The 9,822-nt window shown below is 36.2% G+C and overlaps 2 protein-coding genes across 5 annotated transcripts; one reads left to right on the top strand and one right to left on the bottom strand.

The window, feature by feature from the left end:
• Positions 1-805: 805 nt before the first annotated feature.
• LOC103870547 (uncharacterized protein At4g15545) lies at positions 806-2,776 on the top strand. Of its 4 annotated transcripts, none has more exons than XM_009148695.3 (9): positions 806-1,185; positions 1,276-1,344; positions 1,443-1,496; positions 1,576-1,615; positions 1,694-1,798; positions 1,906-2,130; positions 2,222-2,264; positions 2,354-2,432; positions 2,529-2,776. In XM_009148695.3, exons 1-9 carry the CDS (start codon positions 880-882, stop codon positions 2,619-2,621), a joined length of 1,014 nt encoding a protein of 337 aa, XP_009146943.1. In that variant the 5' UTR covers positions 806-879; the 3' UTR covers positions 2,622-2,776. The 4 variants fall into 4 exon arrangements, with proteins under 4 accessions (XP_009146943.1, XP_009146935.1, XP_009146949.1 ...); XM_009148687.3 differs by having other exon boundaries at positions 808-1,185; positions 1,903-2,130; XM_009148701.3 differs by having other exon boundaries at positions 858-1,185; positions 1,703-1,798; positions 1,903-2,130.
• A 364-nt stretch (positions 2,777-3,140) lies between these two features.
• Positions 3,141-7,900, bottom strand: LOC103870536 (UDP-glycosyltransferase 75D1). The gene has a single exon (XM_033276072.1). It carries the CDS (start codon positions 4,711-4,713, stop codon positions 3,280-3,282), a length of 1,434 nt encoding a protein of 477 aa, XP_033131963.1. The 5' UTR covers positions 4,714-7,900; the 3' UTR covers positions 3,141-3,279.
• Between the last annotated feature and the right edge of the window lie 1,922 nt (positions 7,901-9,822).

Below are 9,822 nucleotides of genomic sequence, written 5' to 3'. Positions count from 1 at the left end.
GTAATGGGACAGTGTTTTCAATATACTGGAAAGATGTTGGTGCTAAGAAAATCGAGAGCACTCTTCATGATGATCTGACGCTCAAAACATGGGAAATATGATCTTATATGATGTGTGGGTTTTACTTTAATCTTGACAGAACTCGAAACCTTGATCTTAAGGTCTGGTTTCTCTACTTTATAGACTTAAGGTACTTTGCATTTTCCATAACTCATATTATTTATACGAAACACTGAAATTTTTAATCTAAACGTTCTAATGTATTCTTTGTTCATATGAACATAATATAAATATCAATATGTAACATCGAATCTTTCATATTAACCACATACATATAACATAAGTATTATATAGTTGTAAATATGTAATTATTAATTTAATATTACTGTTAATGCCCGCACGTGCGTGCGGTCCACCTAGTATAGATTTTTATTTGTGTCTACTTCCAAGGGTCCTATTATTTAAAATCCTATCTATTCACAGATCACGAATTTGGCTTACCCGTTTCGACACCACACATTGTAATATCACAAATACACAAAAGACAACGCATACGTGACCACATTCTCCATATCCTTCCCGTCTATCAATCATATCGACATCACAGAACCGAACCGGAAATCTTAACTCCATACCGGAACTCTATTTTTCCATAAAATAATCCTTTAATTCCGACATTTGTTAGAATTCTGCGTGATACCTTATCTCGATCGACGAATTTAAGTTATTTTATCAGAACCAGTTTGGTTTAGACTCAAATTCGGTTAATCAAAATACCGGTTATATACATAACCAAAAACGAATAAACAACTCGTATGGTACAAAAGAAGAAACGATAATAACAGAAAAAGAAAAAGACCAAACAGGAAAAGAAAAAGAATGTCAGACGTAGAACAAGAAGAAGAAACATCAAGTGCTGTCAGAGGTTCGATAAGTTTCGATCTTCCCGAGGAAGTCCTTCAAGTCCTACCGTCCGATCCATTCGAGCAGCTAGATGTGGCGCGCAAAATCACATCCATTGCTCTCTCGACACGTGTCTCTGCCCTCGAATCAGAGTCGTCCGATCTCCGAGAACTTCTCGCCGAGAAAGACAATCAAATCGCGGAGCTCCAATCACACGTGGAGTCTCTTGACTCGTCTCTCTCCGACGCGTTGCAAAAGCTTTCTCTCGCCGAAGATGAAAAGGTCCGACCCGTGTTTGACTTTTGACCCGACCCGACTCGATTTCAAGTTTTTTTTTCCTTAAGACTAATAATAGTCTCTCAAAATTTGCAGGAGAATCTGGTGAGAGAGAACTCTTCGTTGTCAAGTACTGTCAAGAGACTCCAGAGAGATGTCTCTAAGGTAAAAGTTTGGACTTAAACTCGACTTGGGTCTTGTAATTTTAGCAATAAAGATTTCAGCTTTATGGAGATGTTTCAATGGATTTTTGATTGATGCAGCTTGAGGGTTTCAGGAAGACGCTTATGATGTCTCTTCAAGACGACGACCAAAATGTATGTAACTTCACTTTCTTCAAAATTGCTTAAAAAGTGATTTTTTTAAAAAAATTGATTATGTTTTGGGTATTAACAGGCAGGAACAACACAAATCATTGCTAAGCCAACACCAAACGGTATGGTTTCTTGTTTTCTCTTTTGAATGCATAATTATATCAAAGTGTAAAGCTTTTTTTTTGTGAAATCTTGTTGAGAGTTTTCAGATGAAGATTCTCCATTTCAACCTTCAAGACATTCATCAATCCAGTCTCAAGCTTCTGAAGCTGTTGAGCCAGCTGCAGTGGACAACGAAAACGAAGGTTAGTAAATCTCAATTCTCAAGCCCATTAAGCTTTTTTCTTTTCTTTTTGTGTCTTGACTCACAAGTGCATAACGGTTAAGTTTTTGTCGTATGAAATTGCAGCAGCTCCTAAACCGAGTTTATCGAACAGTCTTCCATTAGTATCTCAGACTGCTACGCCCCGGCTTACTCCTCCTGGTTCTCCACCAGCATTATCTGCTTCAAGTACCCCTAAAACGACTTCAAGACCTATCTCCCCTCGTCGCCATTCTGTTTCATTCTCTACTACTAGAGGCATGTTTGATGATAATAGATCTTCTATTTCAATCTCAGAGCCTGGATCCCACACCGGTAAGTTAAAAACCAAAGACTGACTATTCTTGTGGAATTCTGACAACAAGACAAATTGTTAACAGTTTGTTTTATTATCTCTGTCTTTCAGGAAGAACTCGGGTTGATGGAAAAGAGTTCTTCCGACAAGTCAGGTGAAAAAAGACTCCTAATCTGATAACTTATTGCAAAATGTAGCATTTGTCTGTAACATATGTACACCTTGTTATTGATTCTTGATCAGGAGTCGGTTATCTTACGAGCAGTTTGGTGCATTTCTTGGAAATGTGAAGGATCTTAATGCCCACAAGCAAACAAAAGATGTAAGGAGAATTCTCTCTCTCTGACTCGATCCTTTTTCACCTTTTTTTCGATTTGAAACTTGGGTTTTGAACCGATCCGCAATGTTTGTTTTGCAGGAAACGCTTAGGAAAGCTGAAGAGATATTCGGAACTGACAACAGAGACCTCTATGTCATATTCGAGGGCTTGATCACTCGCAACGCTCACTGAAAGTTTGCATTCTTATGTTATATACTCGGAACTCTTCAGACTCAATTTCTTTGTTTTCTTGGCTGTCAAGTAAGACCAATTTGATTGTATCACCTGTTCATGTCGTGTATATCTTTCTCACATCTTCAATAAATTACATTTTGTCAACTTTAAAATCAACCACTTGTTTAATAGGGAATAATGTGTGATTATTTGAAAGACGTTTATTAAATGATTACAAATTGAAATGACTGAGAGATATATCATAATACATTGATGAACTCAGCAAGGACAATAAGTGGTGTAACTAAATTAGTTCTTGAGCCTGAGCCAGTGCCGGTCCGGGCAAAGCCTAATGAGACATTCGCTTTAGACCTCCAAATTTTTTGAAAATATTTATATATAAATAAGTTTCTAAATTTTTTAAATCTTTACTAAATAGTCTAAGGCTTCAAATTCTCAGGGTCAGCCTGCTTGAACCCACTAAAATGTATGGACCTACTGACCGGGAATCTCTTAATCACAAAAAAACAGCCAACATAACAAAAGATCCAGTGTCATAGAAAACCACTGTAATAACTTTTTAACAATTAAATAACAGACTTCAAATAAATTTGGAATTTAAAATAATACTCTTAGAAAAAAAAAGCTGTGGAACTGAATTCTTCTAGACCGAATCTCACATGTGCTCATCGACAAAAGCTTTGAGATGATTAAACGAAGATCCTCCTTCTCTCACCGTTTCCGCCGCTAGATCTCTCCACCTCGCCGCGTTACTTCTAAACTCCTCCGCCTTCTCCTCCATCACTTCCTCAATGCACCGCCGTATCTCCCCACTCTCCACGACAACTTCTTCCCCTTCCTTCTTCTCCATCACTCTCACACCTGTCCTCCAACAATCTTCTAGAAGCTTCGCGTTCGTCATCTGATCAGTCCACTGCGGAAACGCAACCACCGGAACTCCCGCGACCAAACTCTCCAGCGACGAGTTCCACCCGCAATGCGTCACGTAACAACCGATCGATCTATGCTTCAAAACCCTAAACTGATCGCACCAAGAAACCACCATTCCTATCTCCTCGAGCTCTTCTCTGAAACTGCTTATGATCTCTTCTTCTTTCTCTTCCGCATCTTCTTTACTTCTTCTAAAAGACTTATCTGTAATCACCCACAGAAACGGCCTCCGACTCTTTATCAATGCCTTGCAGAGCTCCACAAGCTGTTTCTTGCTCAACACGGCAAGCGTCCCAAACGAGATATAAAGAACGGAAGCATCAGTTTTTGTATCCAACCACTCGACGTACTCAGCGTTAGTCTCGGATTCGGTCCTGGAGGTTATCAACGGACCGATGGGGACAATCTTGAAGTTATCAAGAACCGAGGTTAGAGCTTCTTGTTCAAGCTCTTGGAAGCTGTTAACAAGGATCTTAGGGTTTTCCTCTTGCTTCAGCGACTCTATCTGTTCTCGAAACGCCGGTAGAACAAACGCATATGCGTTTGTAGGGACGATGAAGGAGGGAAGATCACGGAGACGGAGCAGTGGCAGAGAGGGAAGCTTAATAGAACCAGAAGGGTTGTTATCAGCCATCTCTGAGATTGTATCGGCGTAGCCGTTGAAGTAGTGGTAGAAGATGGAGAAGACGGTCACGGGCTGGACCCAGAGAAGAGCAGAAGGGATCTGAAACTCACGCGCCAGCTCAGCAACCCAAGTGAGGAGGATGGTGTAAACCACGCAGGTAAAAGGCCGGTTTTGACGCCGGTTATCTTCGATTAGTTCGGTTAGCGTTTCTCTCCCACGTTTTCTCATTTCGGACATGTACTGTCCGGAGCTATGTTGGCGAGATTTATCGGAGGATGTAGAGGGTCTGAAGCCGTCGTCATGGCCATCGGAGTAAGTGGCGAAGGTAAGGTTTTCGAGGACGGTTTCTTTGGAGAGCATACGACGGTTGTAGGCGGCGACTGGGGCTGCGAAGGTGACTCTAGATCCGATGAAGGTTCCGGCGAGGCGTTTAGCTAGCTCGAGAGATGGGTTGATGTGGCCTTGGGCTGGATATGTCACAAAAAGAAAGTGTGGTCCGGTGAGTGACTTCGATGAATCATTATCGTTACTCATTTTCTTTATGTTTGTGTGTTTGTAGTTAATGAAAGTACATAAGACAAGTTTAGATTTATATAGAGATTATACTGACATAGATCTAAGTGATAAAAACTATACTATTAAAAAAGAGGAAGAAGAAAGCAACCGCACTAAGTACATTGAACAACGCAATTTGTGACGTTAGTGGTGACGAAAAATCTCTAAGATAAAAAACAAAGTTGTTTGGACTCGGTGGACGCAAGTTGAGACCTGACCTACTGAATTATTGGTCTAAAACGAACGAGAACATTTAAGTTACGTGACGAATACGATTGTTAGACATTAGTATTTGATAAATAGAATTGAATGAGGCATTGTTAAAAGTTAAATGTGACGTTCTTCATTTACTCACCAACTCTACATTTTATGTTTAGCTTTGTCAAAATTTAAGTATGAATAATCAAGAGAAAAAAATGCTAGGATAGCCCTCAAAGAGTTGAACCAGTTATATGACGATGTGGTCAAGTGATCGTCAAATATAGACATGGAGATATGCTTAAGAGTATGCATATGTATAACTGCTATAACACTGTGGTTAACCATAACAGTATAAACCATTTCGAGTTTGGCTGATACCCAATCCAATAGAAATGACAAATTTTGTTAGAGCTACACAAAAAGTATAATATATATTGTTATTGGGTTGCAAGAATGTTATCGGATGTAAACCTCAAAATATGGTAACACAACCCAATATTATAAAGTTTGAAGCCTTTATATGGAGAATCAATGTCCCAGAAAGATTCAACATCTACTACGGTAAATGGTCGCATGATATTTAGCGGTTACAAAGAATCTAAACATATTGTTATATGCGATGTGACAATCATTGTTCTAGATGTGAAAGACTTGATGAATCTATCAATCATGTAATTTTTGAATGTATATATGTCCTATAACTATGAGCTCTCTTTTAAATTCTATCAAGCCCAAACATTTTTTGAATAATCAATGTATATTCAAATTTGGATTATTTGTTCTGAAGGAAAAATGAATTAAAGATTTAGAAATGGTAATGATCTTTATATAGTGATGGCAATTGGGTCTTCTCGTCCCATCTCGCTCCGATGCGAGTTTGTTTTTGAGCGGGTCTTAGTGGGTCTGTCCCGTACAACTCACGATCTCCGGAAAGACTGACCAAACCATCCCACAAAATGTATGAGCCTTAGCGGCTTGGTTCGCGGGACGGGATTCTTTCATTAACTGCACAAACCTACGGACCTGCATACGCATAAAATGTCGAAAGAAGAAGAGAAGCTCCAGAAAAAAAAGGAGAGCGTGGAAACACCGTCGCTGAAGAACACATCATCGGTGCTCCATCCGTTTCTTTGATGAACAGTGAAAATTCATTTGCAACTCAAAGAAGCTTTACTAGTGCAGGTCGAAGACGTATGAGAGATTGGAAGCTTCGTCGAATATCGAACCATCATCACCAGAGCTCAATAGGTTGTCGGCTAAGATCAAAGTCGAGTCATCACCGTCGCTTTTTCTTTTGGTTTTTCTTTTCAGGTGGAAATATAAAAAAAATCTTCAGGTGAAGGATGTCTTTATTCTCTCGTAGATCCACGTGAGGCCCTTCCTGCAGTAAGCTCAATACCACAAGCAATCCACTGAAACTATCCCTATCTATGAATAATATGGTATCTCTAAAAAGTCTATAATGATAAACTATTTACAGAAATCACAAGCAATCCACTGAAACTAGTAAGACAAGACGATTGAGGGGAGACTTACTTTGTAATTGAAACATAAATATATATATATATATATATTATTTGTATTTTGACAAGAAAATAATAATATAGATTTTATTAGGTTTTTTTTAATAACAATCACTTTTTATGAATTATGTACGAGCATTTGTGAATTATGAATTATTTTCTAAAAAAAATCTAATAGAGGTAGACATGTGATTTTGTTTTGTTTATCTTACACGAAAATTACTCTAAACAAAATAATTAGTATCAAAGTACGGTCTACTTTTTACAACAATTTTTCTTTGGCTAGGTTAAGCTTTTGAAAATATATGTTACTCTTATTATATAATATACATTTTTCAGTCTCAATAGTTGTAAGTAAAAAGTAATATCAAATCAGATAGTCAAATTTTGTACATTATCTATTATTTGTTTTGTATTTTCAAGTATGAAAATTCAAAATTCTAACATTTAATATCATATTTAGTAACGATGAATAATTTGAAAAATTAAAATAGATACATACCGAGTAACGAATACAAAACCAATAATATAAAACGAGTGATAAATATTTATAACAGGAGTAAAGGCATGACTGGTTTACCCGCTACCATCCGCAAGCATAACTTTTGCGGTTGGTAGCGGTTGTTGGTGTTTTGAAACATTCAGAAAAAACGTTACAACTCACTTCAAACCGTTCCGAACCTATTAAAATCAAAATCTGGTTTCAGTTAGTGTTTGCGGTTATGGGAGGGTAATTTTTTTTCTTCAAAAAAATATTCAATAAAAAAATAAATTGAAATAATATAAATTGTAAAATGTATACATATTATATTTTAATTTATATTATAATTTAAAAAAAAAAATTCGATAATTTTTAAAAATTTAATAGTATGATTCTATAAATATAATTTATATATATTATAATATTATGATTTTATTACTTTTTTAATTATATAAAATGTAAATATTTAACTTATTATTTAATCATTGTTGCATTTGGTAGTTAGTCATAAAAATCTCACAAACATACCAATTTATAACCAATGTACTAGTTGTAAAAATTTCTAAAAAACCGTTAAAACCACAATCATTCATATTCACAAACTTCCATAAGTTCTGCGGTTACACCGGTCAATCCCTGAATATCTGTGTCCAATCCTAGTGAGGCCCTAAATATATGTGTCCAATCCTACTTTAGCTGAATGCTCAGAAAAGAATTTTGTAGGATTACATGTCTTCGAGGCGAGGTTTGGACCTTTGCTAGACTAATCAGTTGAATCTTGCCCTTATTTTCTCTCACGTCTCCTCCAACATGTACTTTCAAGAGAGTTGGTACACTTATTCCCCCCCACCAGTTATTGACATTCTTAATGATATGTAAACGGTGGTTCGGCCGCGTTAAATACTATAATGTTTTTCGAATTAAACGTGCCTACGTTAATATGATACGCCTCATGCGAGTCTAATTGTTAAACACGATCCAACACATTGATATATTAAAATTTGATCTACAGGACTAATAATGTTGTAGTGTTTATTCGTTTTAGCTTATACTCCCTCTGTCTCATAATAAGTGTCATTCTAGTTTTTTTTATTACACAAAAAATATCACTTTACAGTTCTAATGCAAACTATACTTAATTTCAGCTGAAAATTAATTGCAAATTGTATTGATTTTATAAATAATTTTATTTATCTCAAATACTATTGGTCAGAACGATGTAATTAATAATAATTTACATATATTTATGTTATTTTCTTAGTCTATGTAAAAGATGTCAAAATAACACTTATTCAGAAACGAAAAAAATATTATTTTGTAAGACATCGCATAAAATAAAACACATGTTAGTTATTTGTAAATCTAATATATCTTATTCAATTATGCTATATATTAATGTGAGCCTAATTCTAAAACACGACCCAGCACATCGATTTATTGAAGAGAAATTGGGACTCCTATACAAACATAACTGACTATTTTGCAGCTATGGAAAATTGACTTAATCGATGATGTATTTTTTTTTAATGGCAATTCTGCCCCTACTCCGTAATTAAACACTTACGTTTTTACACATATATAAACACTCTGTATATATATATTACGTACGCGTGAGAAAGCTTGTCAAGACAAACACGATAACCGATTATATGCATTTAATATAAACCGTAACTTCTCCTTTCTCTCTCAAAATCACTGTTCACTCATCTTCCCTTTTCATCTTGTTTTCTCTAGAAACCTCATAGATCATGATCTCCAAGTTCTTCCGAATTAAGGTTTCCAATCACATCTGTAACAGTCACATTTCGACTTCCTGATCAACGAACCTTCTTGTTTACTCCGCTGACCATTTTATCTAGTTTCCTCGCAAAACATCACCGGCATCTCTATCAATCCCTTTGGTTTCTCCGTAGCGTCGTTTCCTTTTTCTCACAATCTCCTCGAGTTCTCACCTCCTTGATATTTCTGCAACCGACGTTTGACGGGTCCTCTAATCGGTCGTTCCTTCCTCGTTAGTCTGATTTTACGATGGTAAGCTTTGTCCTACCTTTTATAATTTGAATTGAAGAAATTTCCAATATAAGGTCTAACAAATGCTTCTGGGTTTATTATTAATTTTTTTTTTGGAACATTACTACTGGGTTTATTCCTCTGCTTTGTTTTCTGTTCGTCTTCAGTCTCCTAGGAATCTACACCTTTTGCTTAGTTTTTTGTGGATTTTGTTTCAGATAAATATTTTTTTCATTTCTGTCTGATGTTTTATTTGATCAGGTCTCTGAAGATGTGTTAATCTCTGGAACCATCATTCAAATTCTCAATCACGTACATCCCCAAAAGCACCGCCGCGAAGTACGTCTTTTACGAGAATCCAAGGAACATCGTGTGTGGACTTCTCCGGACAGTGGGAAAGAGCTCTGCCGCAAAAATAGTGCTTTTCAACATCCCTTTAGTAACTTTTGTGATCAAGATTCTTTCTTTTCTTCTCTTTTTTTTGAGCAAAAATATTGAGCATGTGATGGTTCTATCTCTGAAGGGTTTCATTGCTTTGCAATTTTGGAGCAGAGGAGTTTCAACGAGCTTCTTCTTATCATGTTTTTTTTGTTGCCAAGGATGTTTGGCTTCCTGTGATATATGTGAAGATCTTCTGAAGTAAAACATGCATCTTTTGGAACATGAGTTTTGCCATTTCAAACTAAAGACAGTCAATTGTTCAAATAGCCATATAACAAAAAAATTAAAACCAGCTAAAAACATTGAGTGTCCGGTTATGTCGGAGGATAACCTTGCTAACTTATGATTGATGTTCTCAAAAAGTTTAACCATTCACCGATCGTACATGGACTATTTTAAATTATATATTTTTATAAAATAAATTATTCTTCA

The sequence above is a fragment of the Brassica rapa genome, chromosome A01 (assembly GCF_000309985.2).
Source record: "Brassica rapa cultivar Chiifu-401-42 chromosome A01, CAAS_Brap_v3.01, whole genome shotgun sequence".
NCBI classification, from domain to species: domain Eukaryota; kingdom Viridiplantae; phylum Streptophyta; class Magnoliopsida; order Brassicales; family Brassicaceae; genus Brassica; species Brassica rapa.
Note: the sequence above shows the minus strand (reverse complement) of the source record. Positions and strands in the feature narration are given on the sequence as shown.

Coding starts and splice junctions, on each gene's coding strand:
- LOC103870547 (XM_009148687.3), top strand. CDS start 880: ATGTCAGACGTAGAACAAGAAGAAGAAACATCAAGTGCTGTCAGAGGT. Junction 1,799..1,902: donor AGTGGACAACGAAAACGAAG/GTTAGTAAATCT, acceptor ATGAAATTGCAG/CAGCTCCTAAACCGAGTTTA. Junction 2,131..2,221: donor AGAGCCTGGATCCCACACCG/GTAAGTTAAAAA, acceptor TCTGTCTTTCAG/GAAGAACTCGGGTTGATGGA.
- LOC103870536 (XM_033276072.1), bottom strand. CDS start 4,713: ATGAGTAACGATAATGATTCATCGAAGTCACTCACCGGACCACACTTT.